The sequence below is a fragment of the Mesoplodon bidens genome, assembly GCF_964165515.1.
Source record: "Mesoplodon bidens genome assembly, chromosome: 1".
Lineage (NCBI taxonomy): Eukaryota > Metazoa > Chordata > Mammalia > Artiodactyla > Ziphiidae > Mesoplodon > Mesoplodon bidens.
In genome coordinates, this window is record NC_138176.1 from 115,035,896 (window position 1) to 115,056,098 (window position 20,203).

Here is a 20,203-nt window from a genome sequence, read left to right on the forward strand (position 1 = left end):
CCTTGTCCTTTTGTATTCTTGGCTCTTATCACTATCTGATGTTAAATTTTATAAACTATTCATTTACTTATTATTTATCTCTTCCTTGAGTATAAGCTCCATGGGTGCAAGAACTTGTTCTGCTATGTTGGTGGTCATGTCTTGAATGAGTGAATTTACTTCTTACAAAAATAGGAATGATGAAATAACAATTAATAATCATCTTTTATATTCTTGGCACCCTTTCCTGTGCACTTTGTAAATATTAGATTCTTGATTAATTTAATCCCTTGCATGCAACAACTGTGTAAGGTAGGTGTTTTCTCATTTCATAGATGAAAATACTGACAATCACAGTGACTAGTAAAAGGAGAGCTGGAGAGCTGGGATTTAAACTCTGAGTGAGTCTGGTCCAAAAGTAATGTTTTCTACTTAATTCATATTATTTAGTATTACAAATGATTAAATAATAGTTATGTATAGTGGGCAAGTTATTATTAATTATTATATAACTTACTATATTCTTACCATGTAACTTATTATACTAACTCTTATAAAACTTGTTATTACATAACATTATTATATAACTTCACCTAATAGATAAAGACACTGAGTTTCTAATTGGTCTCTAGGGGGCTCTTTTTGCACAAACACAAGATTTCTGTAACAGATACTTTGTGTGTCTCACTTTATCTGGGTAACTTTTGTATTTTCCATCCATTATATTTGACTCCTTGTAAACTGGCACTTGTGAGTTCAGCACCAAGCTTTTCAAAAGCTGGTCCTGATATTTGTATCATGATTTTGCTTCGAGTACAAAGTAACCTTTTGCCGATCTTTATAATACTTGGGTTAAGCTGAGTGAAAACAACAGAAAGGCTGAAGATTGCTACTTTGCTTGTACTCACTTTCTAGAGTGCATATGTACAACCTGATTTTTACCAGAAATAGCTTAATGCTGAGGTATAGTTTGGTGGTTCGTTGATTCTTTCCCAGGTCAGAGAAAAGCCTTCAGCTGAAATATTCATGGATTGCAAGAAAAGTGAGGACATTTATTGAAAGCCTATAGGTTTTGGTGCACTGCATGGTAATCTCCGTTTTAATTAAAGAATTACATTTATAATTAGCAAAAACAGAATTAAATATTTATAATTAGCAAGAACAGAATTTAATAAGTTTGCCAATTACAGAAGTAAATTGGAGGCCAAAATTGCAAACTCATATTTCCCTGTGTTTTTCAAAAGCAAGCCTGTGAATCCATAGATAAATGTTATGTCCGTACAGTTTGAGCTATGAAACCCTTGCATAAAAATGCAGGTGGGGAGGTACGTATCAAAACATATCCCAGAAACAAGAGTAAAATAGTTCCTATGAATAATATTATTTCATGCTCTGTGTTTTTGCTAAAAGCTCTTTGGTGTTCTCCAGTGGGTGGTATAATATGTATATGTCCAGATGGCTGTTACTTATTTATTTTTTTGATCAGTCTTGAAAATTTGTCCTTGTGTTGTGCGATAACAAGAGAATTACACTTACTGGAGGTCATCGACTTGTATATATGAGAGAGAGAGAGGGGGAGAGTCTGTGTATATGTAATACAAGAAAGCATAGTGTCCTCAAGAGTCAGAAATTGCCTGTCTTGAAATAAAGAGTTATTGATATATAGATTCAGATCTTGAAAATTGCCTCTAAAATTACTTCTCCATCTTTGTCTTTTCAGCATTCTTCCTTTACATAAAATCTTTTCGTTATCCTTCCTTAAAATGTTGCAATAATTCGTACACAGTTGTCTGCTCTTCAGGACTTTAATGTGGTTTATGCATTCAAGTCTGGTGTGGATCTTTGAGAAGCTCTACAGCTTTCTCCCTGGGTCTCTGCCATTCTGCAGAGAGGAGGACCAGGACTTTGAATATTCTAAAATATGCATGCAAAATCTCAAGCAATATATTATGTATAACATACACATTTTTATAGTTAAATATGGGTCTCATCTGTTCTGCATAGCTACTAAGTACTTCAGAGTAATATGAATAAATACACTTAATTTTTCATAGAAGCATCATATCTAAGTGATACTCTGTGCAATAGGTACACTCTCTGGTGTAATTGCAGAATGACTCCTAAGGGGCCAGCCCATCCGGCACTCTCTTTGGTCTCTTAATACTTGCTTGAGCATCAGCCAGGTGACAGGGAGACATTATTGAGTGCTCAGTTACTCTGCTTATCTCAGTGTGTGATGTCAGTGCTTTATGTGCAAGTAAGAGCACTGATTTTCTTTCTGTGGGTGTATTCCATGTATAGGTGTGAGAAAGTCAGGATAACAGTCTCATACTCAGCACATATATTAAGATGAATTTCATCTTTACATGTGAGGCAATCTTCAGTGCCAAGTAGGAAATTCTGATCATTTCAGAGCTAGGAACACAGATTTTATGCATGCTATTTTCCAAGTGGAAAAGGGGAAAAGGTACATTTCTGTTGATATTATTGTTGGTGACTGTATCTGTCAACTTTAATCTCTGTCTCACATGAAACAGATACTGAGAATGTCTGCAGTATGTTCAGTCTTTCTAGATCTGATTTTTCACTTGCATGTCAATTCTCTTATGACAAAGGTCAAATTAAATGCTTAATTTTTGTAACTGCTTCTATTTTTATGATTATGACCTCATATGTTATCCAAGCTATTTTAGGCTCTTCATTTTCCTGTATCTTTTAAAATTCTAATTTAAAAATTATTTAAAGTATTTCAGAAATGTACTTATTTTCAAAGATTTAAAACCTAAGAGCAAGGACTTCCCTGGTGGTCCAATGGTTAAGACTTCGCCTTCCAGTGCAGGGGGGTGCGGGTTCGATCCCTGATTGGGGAGCTAAGATCCCACATGTCTCGAAGCCAGAAAACCAAAACATAAAACAGAAGCAATATTGTAACAAGTTCAGTAAAGACTTTAAAAATAGTCCACATCAAAAATATCTTTAAAAGAGAAATTAAAAAATAAAACCTAAGAACAGAGAAATTTCCTTTACGTAGTGGTCTCTGGGAAGCATTTTTACTTCTTCCTTACTTTCTACTAGGAAATATAGTTTGCCATCACTGTCTTGGGTGATATTCATGAGGGCAGTTTCAAAGTTTTTTCACACATTTTGAAATAAAATTTCACAAGAGAGTAGATGGGATACAATATGTCGTAATGCTGAAATGGCTTCCTCATGGGGTCTTATGGGTACATCAGTCCTGATCTACGTCCGTTCTTCTGTAGTTGGGATCAGATTATAGGATTGTATCTTCATCTATAAATTATTTGTGCTGTTTAATATACCAGTTGCTGTGTGCGTGTGTGTGTGTGTGCGCGCGCACGTCCGTGCGTGCACGCGTGTGCATAGCTTTCTGCTGGTGCTTTAGCAGCTCGGATATGTGGCCTACGTGAAGAGGCAGCAGGCAGCCAGGTGGGTAGAACTGTCTTCTCTGACAGAGTTTAGAATTGCCTGTACGTGGTGATACTAAAAATCAGGCCAGCTTTTTTGTGGGCATCATTTCAGTTTGGAAGCTCCCTGCAGAGAATGCCACCTCCTTTGCCTGCCCTGGGGGCATCCTCTGCCATCTTGGTTCACCACCGCTCCTCTTTCCTAGGTTTTAGGGTAATAAGAAAAGTGGAAAAGCAGTTAATTGAAGAGGAAGATGCTCTGCTGAGTTCAGAGCCAACAACTTAATTTTATCAAGTATTTTAATGAGTTCTGAAGGATATGGCAGATGTTAACACATTCATTCTTTCTTCGATAGCCCAGAAAACTAGGTATTTTTCCATCTCTGAAATGGAAGTTAAAAAGGTCCCTTCCTCCTCTTCTGTCTGTGTTGATCTCTGTCTTCTGCTTTGCCTTTCTGTCTCCTTTCCTAAAAATCCATTAAGTAGCACTACTTCGGACAGCCATTTCTCAGTCGAAAATTTAATCACTGACTAAATTTTAATTACCTACTAATGATACAGACAACCTTCTTTTTCTCAACTCACCATTTCCTGCTGCTCCTCGATTCACAGAAGTTTGCTTGTTATTTTATGTAAGTTTGTTTTTCATGTGATTTTGTTTTTCATTTGGTTTTGTTTTTAACACAGTTAAATCTGCATATAGTAACTTTATTCACTTTACCTATAGCCACATCACTAAAACATATTTGATGAATGGGAACCAGGGGATTATACTAGGGTTAGTTTCTGGGTAGATTCCTAGCCAGACTCTTAGTGCAGTGATTTTATATCATTGTAGGAGGCAGTACAGCACAGAAGTTAGGAGTCTAGGTTATAGAGTCAGGTGGACCCAGATTTGAATCCTGTTCAACCACTTTGCTGGGTAACAGGGATTTACTCTCACAATGCCTCTTCTTCTCATCTGTTAATACTCAAAAGCATAATAATAGTACTTAACTCTTCATTTCTTTATGGCACAGACTCCCTGTCCCTCAGTAAAAGCCAAGGGCTTTTGGCTTTTAGGCTGGGCTCAGGGCCTGTCTTGATCTGGCTCTGTAGTCTCCGACTTCATCTCCCACCATCCTCTTCCCCCTGGCTTAATCCACTCCAGCTGCACTGACATCCTCCCTGTTTCTTGAACATGCCAGATAGTCTTCTGCCTGAGAGGCTTTCACTGGCCTTCCTTCTGCCTGGACTGCCCATTCCGCAGATACTCACATAGCTGATGCCCCTTCCCTGCTTCAAGTCTTTGCCTCAATGAAACCCGTTAATTTTATTCAGAATTTCAATCTTCCCCACCACAGCAGCACTATGAGCCCCTTACCCTGTTCCAATTTTTTTTTTTAACATAGACTTTTCACCTTTAACATAATTTATGAACTTATTGTCTTTTTGTTTATTGTCTCTATTCCCTGCTAGAATGTAAGCCTAATAAGTTCAGGGATCTTTGATTTATTTTGTAAATCATCTCAAGGGCTTAGAACATTTCCTAGCACATATTATGTCCTCAGAAAATATTTCAGTGATAAATGAATGTGTGAAAGGAGCTGTTGCTGGTGTTATTTGATAATTATTTTCCATCTTGTACTGTTACAGCAGACATGGCAGCATTTGTTAGAGAAATCATGTCTTATTTACTCCTCACAAAATTGCCTGGAATGCAGTATTGTAGTGCTGGCTTTCCCCCCCATAAATAATTGATCTCTGTGCTGAAGAGCTGTAAGGTCATAGGAAAAATACAGGAGCATTTAACAAAAGGAATTCAATCCAACGTATATTTATGGAGCAGTGGTCTAAATTGAACAGTGGTATGATTCCCTTGGGTGTTAAGTAAAACGTTTATTTTCATTGGGCACCTGGTTTCCATGGAGTTTAATCTGATCTGCTTGACAGATAGCATTGGATACAATACAGATGGTGAACTTTTTTTTTTTTTTTTTGCGGTACGCGGGCTTCTCCCTGTTGTGGCCTCTCCCGTTGCGGAGCACGGGCTCTGGACGCGCAGGCTCAGCGGCCATGGCTCACGGGCCCAGCCGCGCCGCGGCATGTGGGATCCTCCTGGACTGGGGCACGAACCCATGTCCCCTGCATCGGCAGGCGGACTCAACCCCTGCGCCACCAGGGAGGCCCAAGAACTTTTAAAATGCATAGTCAGTAGGCTCTCCAACCACAGTGGTTCTGGAGAAAAAATTGTGCTTTGAGATGAATGATGGGTTAATTAATAGGCAGGTGTTTACGAATTGGTGTTTGGTCCATGAGTGCTCAGTATATTTCACTTTCAGTCAAAAAGGAACTCTTCATTTACTGGAATGTAAAATAGAAACAGCTCCCAGATAAACTGGAAAAAGCCTTATAAGTGTGTCAGGCTAGGATCCATCAAAGTTGGATCATAGTTGAAAGCTGTAGTCATGGCTCTCTTGTTAGTGGCGTGGCAGGGCTCCCTGAACTCCGTGTTACTTCGTGCCCAGGCGCTTCATCACACAATGCTGACGCACTAAATTGTAAGGAAACTGCACAAGTGAGTTGGTTTTATTAATTTAATAGAATGTTCAGTACATTGTTGGTTCCTTTCCCTTATATAGTTGGTTTGTATCACATATTAATGAGCATCTCCAGAAATGTGCTCTCATTTCTGGTTCTGTCCAAAGTCCACAGACTTATTTTAATATTCAGCTGTTACTGACTGCCTCCAAACTCTTATAAAAGACTTCTCACATCTTTTCTGGGATCCATATCCTTTCTGGGACCCATTCTGAATCCCCCTCGTACTTGAGCACTTGTTAGAAATGCAAAATCTACCCAAGACCTTGTATTTTAGCAAGACCTACAGGTGAAAGGATGCATGTTAAAGACTGAGAAGTACTTCTCTATATAACAAGTCTCTTAAAAAATCAACTGAGCCTCTGGAAGCAGTGTGGGGTTGAGGACTTTTACATTCAAATAAATTAGGTTTAATGACCAGTTCTTAGAAATAAGTATGTTCAGCCCTCTGTGAGTAACAAGTTACTTTGAGCCTTATTTTCCTCATGTGTATATCTGTGGATAATCTGTATATTACTGGGATATTGTGAGGATTAAGTAATGCCAGGACTGGCATACACTGTATTTTCGGTAAATATGGTGCACCTTCTCTTCTTTTGGGCTTACTGGGTAGCACTCTTATTCTCACCTGCCTTATATCTTGCTGTGTTTTCTTATTCTCATTCCTAAAATGTCTTTAATTAGTACATTACAGTAATTATTTACTAACTGTGTTTAGATAGCCTCCAGTATCCAAACGAACCTATCTTACCCAAGAGTGTAGTTTACTCGCTAGAGTTAGTTTCATAGGGTGAGACAAGATAGCAAAAGACTGTGGCGGTTTGGGAAGGCATTGAGCACAGTGCAGCACAATTCAGTTCTTTGTTACTATAAACCTATTTGGAAAACATGATGTATCTTTGATCTTGCAGATTATATAAGCAACAAATATACTTCATTTTTTATTATAGCCATGCTGAACATGAATTAATATTCATATGTACTCATTATATGAAAATAGTGCTTTTTTTTTAGCAATTGACTTTTAAAATGTAACAATTGAATGCTCACTGGATATCAGTGAGCACTGTGGGGAGATTTGGGAGCTAATTATTAAGAGATTGGACTTGGCTGTGACCGGTGCTATGAGCCAGCTATTAGGTATTGCTGCTACCACGTAGGAAATAAAGCAAATATATAGCATGATAAGGGTTTGTATTAAATTATAGCTGTACTTTTCCAGTTGATATAGCATATTCTTTAGGTTAACCAAAAAGGCTTGTTTTCTGCTTTTGAATATTTGCTGTATCTTATCACCTCCACTCTACTATTCGACCATGGTGAGCATCTAGCATTTACTCATATTCCTTTTATGCTTTGATTCTAATTAAAAGGGTTGGTGAGTATATTTGTTTTTTTCTCTGTTAAGTATCCTGTTTCTTTGAGGTTGAAATGTCAAAATATAAATGGCTAGACTTTTTAGGCATTTGCCACTTAGAACCTGTTAAAAAATGATAATGATATCTTGCATTTCTTGTTGATTTAGGGCCTTTTTTTATGTCAGTCACTGTGTAACTTAGTTGATCTCACTTCCCTTCTCATTTTGTAGACAGCAGAACTGGGGTAAGAAACCAGCTGTTGCTAATTCTAAAGCCTGTGCATCTTGTGGTGCTCATGCTGCCTGTACTGGGTCGTGCCATGGATCATCTTTCCCTTGTACAGTTTTTCCTGTAACCCTGCTTAATTAATTGATTGGAAACCAAGTGTTGGATTGCAGAGGACTGAACTAACAAATCACCTCTCTGTACATTTTTAAGCAATCCAGGATCATTTCAAAGATGATCAAGTTGCCAATGTGTGGTTGAACTAAGATGACTTTTCAGGTTGATTTGAACCCAGAAGCTCTGTTATTGACCTGTTTTCCTGTGTCAGTTTTGGAACGATGTGTGTGTGCTTGCTAGTGGAATGTGTTCCATTCTTGATAATACTTGATGTCCTAGGAATATGTCAGACCATTTTTTGATAGTTTTGATGATTTAAAGCAGTGTGTAAGAGCGCTAACGTGGAAATCCTGTATTTTACTTTTCTCCATGTAGGTTGCCTTTGGGGATCAGTAAAAAAAAAAAAAAAAAAAAAGCTGTTGATTGCCTTGAATAGCAATAACTTCTCCCGCCTCCCCCTACCCAGTTATCTTTTTTTTTTTTTCTTTTGTGGTACGCGGGCCTCTCACTGCTGTGCCCTCTCCCGTTGCGGAGCACAGGCTCCGGCTGCGCAGGCTCAACGGCCATGGCTCACAGGCCCAGCCGCTCCGCGGCATGTGGAATCCTCCTGGACCGGGGCACGAACCTGTGTCCTCTGCATCGGCAGGAGGACTCTCAACCACTGCGCCACCAGGGAAGCCCCCAGTTATCTTTTTTTTGCTAATAAAAGTACACTAGGAATTGATTCTTTGGCTTTTTTGGGGACAGTTGTTCTTATATTTATTTTTCTCTGATTTTTTAAAATATATTTTTTAAATTAATTAATTAATTAATTTATTTTTGGCTGCATTGGGTCTTTGTTGCTGTACGTGGGCTTTCTCTAGTTGCGGCGAGCAGGGGCTACCCTTCAGTGTGGTGTGCGGGCCTCTCATTGTTGTGGCTTCTCATTGTGGAGCACAGGCTCTAGGCGTGCTGGCTTCGGTAGTTGTGGCACGTGGGCTCAGTAGTTGTGGCTCGCGGGCTCTAGAGTGAAGGCTCAGTAGTTGTGGCTCACCAGCTAAGTTGCTCCGTGGCATGAGGGATCTTCCTGGACCAGGGATCGAACCCGTGTCCCCTGCATTGGCAGGTGGATTCTTAACCACTGAGCCACCAGGGAAGTCCGTATTTTTCTCTGATTTTAAAAAGCATTAAATAATAACCTTGTGGATCTGATTTAGACTCAGTAATGCTAGATCTCACTTTTTTCTCTTCTCCTCCCCTCTGCAGGATGATGAAGTGGTTCTGCAGTGTACTGCAACCATCCACAAAGAACAACAGAAGCTGTGTTTGGCCGCAGAAGGGTTTGGCAACAGACTTTGCTTCTTGGAGTCCACTTCGAATTCCAAGGTGGGATAAAGCCTTTCCAGGCTACTCAAACATTCGGGTTTTAATAGGGGCATTGAAGTTATTTATGGGCACTCTGCTCTTTTCTATGGAACAGAAACTAAAGAAAATTGAATAGTCTTTTCCCTATTCATTAAGCAAAGTTTCAGTTGCGCCCCTACTCTTTGCAAATAACTCAGATGCGCCTGTTAACAGGAATAGCCAAAGTCCTTGCCCCATGCTGTTTATATATAGTAGGGGAAAAGTAAACAGTGTAAATAAGTGATATAATTTCAGAACCGGTAAGGGCTGTGAAGAAAAGCAGAGTAGTAACAGGGTGGAGAGCGATAAGGCAAGGACTCACCCTTTCGCAAAGGGTAATTAATGAAGGCCTTTCTGAGGCAGTGATATTTGAGCAGAATGAAGTGAGGGAGGGAGAAGTACTAAGTTCTTGACCATTCTGGAAAGAACCAGGCAATGCAAGGGCCCCTCGTTAGGAAAGTGCTTGCAGAGTGTTTAAGGAAAAACAGGTAAGCCACTGCAGCTCTAGTACCCTGAATGGGGCCACTGGTGAGGAAAGGTGAAGGGCCTGTCAGCCCTTGGTTAGCAATTGAGGTTCCTTCCTAGTATAAAGGGAGGCCATTGGATCAGGTGAGCAATGCAGTTTGATTTAATATTTAAGTAAATATTTGATTCAGCTCTTCTGTGGATTAGAGGCTTTTGTGGTTTTTTTTTTTTTTTTTTTGGCTCAAACAACAGAAATTTATTTCTCACAGTTTTGGAAGATAGAAGTCCAAGATCAAGTTGCCAGCATGGTTGGGTTCTGGTGAGAGATTAGAAGCAGTGAGAGCAGGTGGAAGGTGCCTGCAGAAGTCTGCAGGGCATCTGCTGGGTCTTCAGATGAGAAGCAACGGTGGTGGGAAACTTGGGGGGGTTGAGAATAGACTTGTAGGATTTAGAGGATGTGCTGATAGATGACTGTGTAGAATAAAGGAAAGAGAGGAAATGAAGATGTTTCTGGTGGTAGAAAATCAACCAGAAAACTGTCAATTTAATAATGTTTTGTGTAGCACTCTTTAGTTTACAGAGTCCTTTGACCTGCATGAGTTCATGTAATTGTCACAATAGGAGAATGTGTGCATGGTTATTGCTGTTATAGTCACTGTACACATGAGGACATGGGGGCTAGTAGAGGGCAGGTACTAGACCAAAGGCTTCCTGTGACTCAAAGCAAGTGTCGTCAATAGCTTTTCACAGTTAACACCTCGGTCTTTTGGCTTCGAGTCCCTGATTCTTCCCTTTATATCACAGTACCCCTTTCATTACTCTGTGGAATAACATTGATCAATGTATACATATGACTTATTTATTATAGTAATTTAATGCCAAGTCACATTATTAATATTGTAATGGTGGGTGACAAAACATTATGCATTTTATGGCCCTGCCTAGATTTATTTTTAATTTGACAAGTGTTTATTGAGCATTCTCTTTGTGAAAATTACCACAGTAGGTATCCGTTGTGAAAAATATTCTTCTTAAAAGAACTTATTAAGGATTTTAATATCTAGTATTTTCCCTGTGGTTTCTGGAATTTTGTCGTGCCTAGAACCAGGCCAATTAGTTAGCTGGGTTTTTATTTTTCACTGTACTGACTATGGTTCTCTTGGTCCTTTAATATAAGAGCTGGTTTCCAGTACTAAAAATGAACTCTCCTCATGCTATAGTTAGGTATGTCATGTAGCAGTCAAGGCACTGAAATAGTCTAGGCACTCATTTAAACTGGTTAATCTTGAAATAGATCAAGAGGGAGGAGTAGGAGGAGGTGGAGCTCACCTCTCCCCACAAACACATCAAAAATTCATCTACATGTGCAACAGTTCTCACTGAAAACTAACTGGAGACTGGCAGAAAGATTCCTGTACAGCCAAGGCTATAAGAAAGATCCTCATGGAATCAGGTAGGAAGGGAAGAGAAGTGAGCAGGTTGGCACCTGTGCCTTTGGGAGGGGACTCAGAGGAAAAGAGAAATTACACGGGTGGAGATTTGCCCTGGGGAGTCAGCAGTTCCTGTTACATATTGGATGCCCCAGCCCTGGGGTCTGACACAGTTAAATGAGCCCCTTTGGCTGGGGGGAGGGCTGGTGGGACTCAAAGGAGAGAGCTATGGGAAGCCTGAATTTTGCCTGTGAGCAGTGTGCTTGTGCTGGCTTGCTCCTGAAGCAAGGTGGAGAGGGCAGGTTGAAAACTGCTGAGATGGCTGCCTGGTTGCCTGTGACTGCCCCAGTGCACGCCACAGCCCGAGCCCAGCAAACACTCCAATCCCGCTTACTATATACTAACAATGAAGTCTCAGAAAGAGGAAACGAAAACAATCCTGTTTAAAATTGCATCAAAAAGAATAAAATACCCAGGAATAAACTTAACTAAGGCAGTGAAAGACCTATACTATGAAAACTATAAAACACTGTTGAAGGAAATTGAAGATGGTACAAAGAAATGGAAAGATATTCTATTCATGGATTGGAAGAAATAATATTGGTAAAATGTCTGCTACCCAAAGCAATCTACAGATTTAATTCAATCCCTATCAAAATACCCATAAAATTTTCACAGAGCTAGAGCAAATAATCCTAAAATGTATATGGAACTCAAAAAGACCTGAATTGCCAAAGCAATTTTGAGAAAAAAGAGCAAAGCTGGAGGTGCCATGCTCTTTGACCTCAGACTATACTACAAAGCTACAGTAATCAAAACAACATGGTACTGACACAAAAAGAGACACATAGATCAATGGAACGGCATAGAGAGCCCATAAATAAATAAACCCAGGCACCTACATTCAATTAATCTATGACAAATGAGGCAAGAATATACAGTGGAGAAAAAACAGGCTCTTCAGTAAGTGGTGCTGGGAATACTGGACAGCTACCTATAAAAGAATGAGAGTAGAACATTTCCTCACACTGTATACAAAATAAACTCAAAATGGATTAAAGACCTAAATGTCAGACCTGAAACCATAAAATCCTAGAAGTGAACATACGTGGAACACTCTAGTATACTCCATGTTAGTATACCTGAAACTAATATAATATTGTAAATCAACTATACTTCAGTAAAAGCTTACACAGTGATGCATGTCAATTATATCTCAAAAAAACTGAAAAATTTTTTTGGAAAAAAAATAAACTGGTTAATTCTTCGCAGGGATACTTGGCTATCTAGTTGTGACTGTTGACATAGTGAACTGACCATTTCAACCATTTTTGTTGTTGTCGTGCTCTGTTATTCTCTTTTGGTTTATCTGAAAATTTGTATTTAAGATGAGATACTGAAATTGTTTATCAAGCATAGAATAAAATAGCAACTGAAGTCCAGTAAACCAATCTGAACTTTTGTTTTTTTAAAGTTCTTACAACATAAATACTGTTTTCTTTCACCTACTCAGATTACTTGATGATTCCCTACTGTGTCAGTTCTTTTTCATATCTCCGTTTTACTTTGTTCTCCCTGACTTGTATATCCTTCCTTTACGTTTCCTGCTGGTGAAATACTGCTTGTCCTTCAAAGCCTATCTCAAATAGTCCCTTCTCTGGGCTGTTTTTCTCTCTGTTTTTCTTAAGTGATTTATTTATATTTCTGTTATATTTTCACCTGGGCTTAATTCTGTGTAACGTCCACAACATCTTCTCTCCCTGAATACATAAGTATATATACTCCCAGGTACCATACACCAGCTTCTAAATTCCCTGAGGACCTGGGCATAGCTCATTTATTTTCTTATTTTTTAGCATGAAGCACTAGTGAGTGATTCATAAGGTTTAATGGGTTATTAAATTTGAAAGGCAACCACTAGTCTTAGGGCAATTTATTTTATAAAATAGACTTTTAATTTTCTATAATAGCAAAGAGTCAAAACTGTGGATTTCAGTTGATGTTTAAACTGTCTAAGCCTGGGTGCAGATGTGTTTCATGCAGATATATCTGGATTTGACATTCATTGGTAGAAAATGAGAGATGGCCTTTTTTTTTACCCCTCAAATTGGTGTCTCCTGCATTTATTATAAAGGTTGGGAGAACAGAATTATTGTTGGCATTGAGTAGTCAGTCACTGTAAATTATATACATGTTCCTGGAAATGATCCCAGAAAAACCTTAAGCTACATAATCTTCTAATCAAATGCAAGACTTACTTTTTCAGAAATTTTCCTAGGATATTTATTCAGGCTGATCTGTGCCTGAAAGAGAACGTTTCATAATTCCAGCATAGATTTTCTTGCAGAAAATGTAAGCATTAAATCTGATGATATGTTTACTTAGTTATTCATAATTCATAATTATGGATATTTACTGCACACTCCTTATATGAATGACACTTTGTTTCTATATTTTAGAATTTAAAAGTTGGGCTTTTGTTCTTTGGAACTAGTCATTTTCAGAGATACCCACCTTGTTATTATTAAAAAGTTTATGGAGAAATGAGAAGTTATTAGGGAGGCATAGTTTTTAATCTCCTTGAATCTCCACATAAAAACAGACCTATGACGATGGCAAAACCTGAAACCCACAGACAACATAATATCTAAAGCAAACTAGGTGACAAGTTATCCCCACCTCTGGTATCAGTAAGTGTAGGGGAGGAAGTGTAGGGGAGGTGACATGGTTTCTGTTGTCTCTGAAAACCGGTAAGGGGTACTCACTAGAAAGCATAGTGGGCCAATGTGAAACTAGAAGCTAAAACTAGGAAGGAACAAAGGAACTATGATAAGGATGGATGTTTCTAGAGCAATCTTGGCTTATGGACTTGTGAAACTAACCAGATAAGGCTCTTTTCTTGACAAAGCCCTGCTCTGAGGGGAAATTGTTGGGAATCCAGTTCAGATTGAGCAGGGTGGATAGGGGCAAAGGATAAAGAAGGACCAGGTGAAAGTGGGGCAGGGAAACAGCCAATAGATCTCATAATCAAAAAGCCTTGTTTTGAACACTAGATGAAAACAGCAGAACAAGTTGCTGTAGGACCCTGAAGCTACAGAAGCTATGCTGGGCTTCCCTGGTGGCGCAGTGGTTGGGAGTCTGCCTGCCGATTCAGGAGACGCGGGTTCGTGCCCCGGTCCGGGAGGATTCCGCATGCTGCGGAGCGGCTGGGCCTGTGAGCCATGGCCGCTGAGCCTGCGCGTACCGAGCCTGTGCTCCGTGACGGGAGAGGTCGGTCGCAGTGGTGAGAGGCCCGCGTACCGCAAAAACAAACAAACAAACAAAAAAAAGCTATGCTGACCCACCCTCCTTTCCCAAGCGTGCAAGGAAGCTCATCTCAATTTTTATCTGTTTATCTGGTGTGCTTTTGTTGCCTGTAGACATAATTCTCCTTATTTGTTTCTTTTATATAACTATATATATATAGTTATATGTATATATAATTATATATAATGTATATAATTTATATATAATTGTGTATAATTTATAAATAATCACATATAATTTATGTATACTGTATAAGTGGAGTAATTAATTTACATTTATTTATATAATTATTTACATTTTTGCATTATGTATGTAGATCTAATTTTATATGTCACAGAGAAGAAGGAGCAGAATAATATCTGTAGGTAATCCAGGCCCACCAGACTTTCAACTGCAAACCAGGAATTTAAAACAACCATGATTAATATGCTAAAGGTTCCAATGGATAATGTAGACTGCCTGTAAGAACAGATGGGCAGTGTAAGCAGAGAGGTGGAAATTCTAGGAAAGAAGGAAAAAGAAATGCTGGAGATCAAAGACACTGTAACAGAAATTAAGAATGCCTTTGATGGGCTTATTAGTAAATGGGACGTCGCTGAGCAAACAGTTTCTGAGCTTGAGAGTATCTCAAAAGAAGCCTGCAAAAGTGAAAAGCAAAGAGAAAAATGACTGAAAGAAAAACCATAACAGAATTGAGTATCTAAGAGCTGTAGGACACCTACAGAAGTTCTGTAGAATCATGATGAAAGGAATAGAATAAATATTTGAAACAGTAAAGACTGATAATTTCTGCAAATTAATGTCAGACACTTAACCACTGATCCAGGAAGTTCAGAGAACACCAAGCAGAATAAATGCAAAAAAACCCTCCACATAGGCGTATAATTTTCAAGGTACAGAAAATTAAAGAAAAAGTCCAGAGAGAAGCCAGAGGGAAAAAACTTACCAATGGAGGAGCAAAGATAAGAAGTACATCCAACTTCTCAAAACACCACTGGAAACAAGAAGAAACTGGAGTGAAATATTTAGTGTTGAGAGAAAAAAAAAAACTCTATACCAACACAGAATTCAATATCCTGCAAAATTACCCTTCAGAAGTGAAGAAGAAAGACTTTCTCAGACAAACAAACATTCAGGATATTTTTTGCCAGTAGACCTGCTTTGCAAGAAATGTTAAAAGAAGTTTTGCAGTAATAAGGAAAATATATAGGTCAAGAACTCTAATCTTTAGCAAGGAAGGAAGAGCATCAGAGAATGAGTGGTTAAAATAAAATCTTTTATTTTTCTTATTCTTAATTGACCTAACAGATTGTTGAAAGTAGTAATAGCAATACTGTATTTAAATATATACATATGTATTCATTTAATAATTTTCCAAACAGAAAGCACCAGGCCCAATGGATTACTCACTTATTATTATTTTTTTCTTCCTTCCTTCCTTCCTTCCTTCCTTCCTTTCTTCCTTTCTTCCTTTCTTTTTCTTTCATTTATGGCTTTGTTCGGTCTTTGTTGCTATGTGTGGGCTTTCTCTAGTTGGCGCGAGTGGGTGTTACTCTTCGTTGCGGTGTGCGGCCTTCTCATTGCGGTGGCTTCTCTTGTTGCAGAGCATGGGCTTTAGGTGCGTGGGCTTCAGTAGTTGTGGCATGAGGGCTCAGTAGTTGTGGCTCACGGGTTGTAGAGTGCAGGCTCAGTAGTTGTGGCACGTGGGCTTAGTTGCTCCATGGCATGTGGGATCTTCCTGGACCAGGGCTCGAACCCATATCCCCTGCATTGGCAGGTGGATTCTTAACCACTGTGCCACCAGGGAATTTCCCCACTTATTATTCTTAAGGAAGACACTATACCAATTCTTAATCTTTTTCAGATGATTGATGCAGAAGGAATACTTCCTAACTCATTTATGAAACCAATGTTACCCTTATATCAAAATATGATAATGACATTACAAGTAAAAATAACTACAGACAATATCTCTTTATACATAGATATAAAAATCCTCAGGAAAATATTAGTAAATAGAATGCAATAATGTATAAGAAGAATTATACACCTTGACCACATAGGATTTATTCGAGGTATACAAGTCTAGTTCAACATTCAAAAATCAATTAATGTATCCATCACATCAATAGAAAAAGAAAAATCACATGATCATATTAATAGATACAGAAATTGTGTTGGAAAAAACAACATGCATTCATGATAAAAAAAAAACTCTTAGTTCCCATATAGTCTTAGTTTACTTTCTCAACTTGATAAAGATTATCTACAGAAAACCTACAGCTAATATACTTAATGGTGAGAAGCTTGAAGCTTTCCCGCAAAGATCAGGAACAAGCCAAGAACATCCCCTCTCATCACTTCTTTTCAACATTGTACTGGAAGTCCTAGCTAATGCATTGAGACAAGAAAAGGAAATAAAAGGCCTACAGATGGGAAAGGGAGAAATAAAACTGTCTTTGTTCATAGATGATGTTATAAATCTATGTAGAAAATCTGAAAGAATCAACCAAAAACTCCTAAAATTAATAAGCAATTATTGCAAGATACAAATTTAGTATACAAAAGTCAATTGCTTCCCACTATACTGACAGTAAACAAGTGGAATTTGAAATTAAAAACACAATACCATTTATATTAACATGCCAAAATGGAATACTTAGGTATAAATCTAATAAAACATTATAATATCTGTATGAGAAAAACTACAAAACTTTGAAAGATATCAAAGAAAAATTAAATAGGTATTTTGTGTTCATGGATAGGAAGACTCAATACTGTCAAAATGTCAGTTCTTCCTAACTTGATCTACAGATTCAATGCAATCCCTGTAAAAATCCCAGCAAGTTATTCTGTGAATATTGACAAGCTTATTCTAAAGTTTAGTTGGAGAGGGAAAAATAACCAGAATAGCCAACAGTGTTGACGGAGAAGTACAAAGTTGAAGAACTGACACTATCCAACTTAAAGTCTTGCTGTAAATCTACAGTAATCAAGACAATGTGATAATGGTGAAAGATAGGACCAGTAGATCAATGGAACAGAATAGAAAGCCCAGAAATAGTCCCACAGATAAGGTCAGGTGTTCTTTGACAAAGGAGCAAAGGCAGTCCAATGGAGCTAAGATAGCCTTTTAACAAATGGTGCTGAAACAACTGGGCACCCACCTGCAAACAAATGAATCTAGACACAGACCTTACATCCTTGACAAAAATTAATTCAAAATGCATCACAGACTTAAATGTAAAATGCAAAACTATAAAATCCCAGAAGATAACGTAGTTAGAAAAACCTAGATGATCTAGGGTGTGTTGATGAGTTTTTAATTACAACAGCAAAGGCATGATCCGTGAAAGAATGGATAAGCTGGACTTCATTAAAATTAAAAACTTCTGCTCTGAGAAGGACAATGTCAAAAGAATGAGAAGATAAGTCGCAGACTGAGAGAAAATACTTGGAAAAGGCCTATCTGATAAAGGACTGTTTCCAAAATATAGAACTCTTAAAACTCAGAAATAAGGAAACAACCTGATTAAAAAAATGGGCCACAGGCCCTAAGACACCTCATTTAAGGAGATAACAGGTTTCCCCTGCCATCTGAAAGTAGAGCATTCCTATGAAACTTTTCATATGGCAAAATGGCTTAAAGCAAACAAGCAGTTACCTTAGGACACATCTTGCTAACAGATGCACAAATTAAACTGAGATAAAGCACAGATGCTCACAGACAGTCAAAGCTATGGCTGCTTGATACTGAGTGTAGCTTCTGAGGAAGGACTGCGTGAAGACAGTTTGGAGGCTTCTTACAAAACTAAGCATACTCTAACCATATGACCCAGCCATCATGCTCCTTGGTGCCACTCTTGTTGCTGATAGTATGGGCTGGATCTATATAATGGCTTGCTGCAAGACAAAAGCTGAACGCTGTTTCTGCTTTTTGCCTTTTTTCGTAAAAGCAAAAACCCTCTTCCGATTTCTTTTGATTAGCCAACAGGTACTAATGTAGATCTTCCCTAAAAGCAAACTGGCATAAAAATAGACTTTTGAAAAGCAGGGGATACCTGTATATAGATCACAAATAAGCACATGAAAAGTTGTTCCACGTCTTATGTCATTAGTGAAGTGCAAATTAAAACAATGAGATAGGCCCTCTGCCCCGCCCCTCGCTCTGTTCCTCACGCTGCAGCCCCCGCCATAGCCACGGCGGAGCCCACTGCCACCGCTTCTGAGCAGAAGATGCCTGTGCCTCCCACGTATGCTGATCTTGGCAAATCTGCCAGGGATGTCTTCACTAAGAGCTGTGCATTTGGCTTAATAAAACTTGATTTGCAAACAAAATCTGAGAATGGACTGGAATTTACAAGCTCAAGTTCAGCCAACACTGAGACCACCAAACTGCCGGGCAGTCTGGAAACCAAGTTACAGATGGACCGAATATGGTCTGATGTTTACGGAGAAATGGAGCACTGACAACACACTAGGCACAGAGATTACTGTGGAAGATCAGCTTGCACGTGGCCTGAAGCTGACCTTCGATTCATCCTTCTCACCAAACACTGGGGAAAAAAATGCTAAAATCAAGACAGGGTCCAAGTGGGAACATTATCAACCTGGGCTGTGACGTGGATTTCGACCTTGCCAGGCCTTCCACCCGGGTGCTCTCGTGCTGGGTTATGAGGGCTGGCTGGCTGGCTGACTACCAGATGAATTTTGAGACCACAAAGTCTCGAGTGATCCAGAGCAACTTTGCGGTTGGCTACAAGACCGATGAATATGAATTCCAGCTTCACACTAATGTAAATGATGGGACAGAGTTTGGCGGCTCCATTTATCAGAAGGTGAACAAGAAGATGGAGACTGCTGTTAATCTGGCCTGGACAGCAGGAAACAGTAACACTCGCTTCGGAATCACAGCCAAGTACCAGATCAACCCTGACTCCTGCTTCTCGGCTAAAGTGAACAACTCCACCCTGATAGGGTTAGAATATACTCAGACCCTAAAGCCAGGTATCAAACTGACACTTGCTGGATGGCAAGAATGTCAGTGCTGGTGGCCCCAAGCTTGGTCTAGGGCTGGAGTTTCAAGCATAAATGAATACTGTACAGTCATTTAATTTTAAACTATTTGGCAGCATAGCTACCTTCAGAATTTGGTGTACCTTTTAATGTTGTCTATCTGGGATGCAAGTATCGCTAAATATCATGTTAGACTTCCAGGTTAAAGGTGATTCCGCTTTAGGGTGTTACCCTTTCAGAGGTACAGAAGAAACCCAATTTCAAAAAAGGTCCTTTCAGCTGTAGACTTGAGGGGGCGCTTGCTGGCCCCTCTAGAGATGTCAGGTTTCTTTTTTACCTAGAAATGGCTGCAAGTGGAAGTTGGTAATTTGCAGGTACTTTGTAATTTGTAAATTCGTATTAAGTAAATGAATGAAATTGTGATTTCCTGAAAACTGAACCTTGGTCTCCTACCTTGATTGAGGAGAGGCTCTTTCATGGTGTATACAAACTCATCTGAAAGGGACTTTTTTAGGCCGGGACTCTTTCCACCCCAATCCATCACCTCTTTTACACCAAAAGTAGTCTTCAGGGAGTGGTAGCTGTTTCTTCTGTGCCATTTTGGGGTGGAGAAGGTGGATGTGATGAAGCCAATAATTCAGGACTTAATTGTGTTTTTTCTCATGTTGTGTTTTTTTGCCCTTGCACCAGAGTATGGAATAGCTTCTAAGAGCTCCAGCTGCAAGCTGGGAAGAGTCTATGTGACTGTAATCACATGGTGACAACACTCAGAATCTAAATTGAACTTATGTTGTATTTTTGCCACTCAGTTTATTTTTTAGCAGTTTAATGGGTACATTTTAGAGTCTTTCATTTTATGTGGAATTAGTTCCTCATCTTCAAATGCTGTAATTAACAGCACTTAAAATAAAACTTGAAT

At 38.9% G+C, this 20,203-nt stretch overlaps 1 protein-coding gene and 1 pseudogene across 3 annotated transcripts in view; both read left to right on the top strand.

Moving 5' to 3' along the window:
• The window catches only part of RYR2 (ryanodine receptor 2), a 725,859-nt gene that overhangs the window by 194,590 nt on the left and 511,066 nt on the right, over positions 1-20,203 (top strand). For both annotated transcript variants that reach the window (XM_081249359.1, XM_081249358.1), the window contains exon 2: positions 8,930-9,049. In XM_081249359.1, the coding sequence (XP_081105485.1) occupies positions 8,930-9,049 (120 nt within the window). The remainder of the gene's footprint in view (positions 1-8,929; positions 9,050-20,203) is intronic.
• On the top strand, positions 18,425-19,359 carry LOC308615530 (non-selective voltage-gated ion channel VDAC1-like; annotated as a pseudogene). Its single transcript has one exon. The product of its transcript is annotated as a non-selective voltage-gated ion channel VDAC1-like (transcript).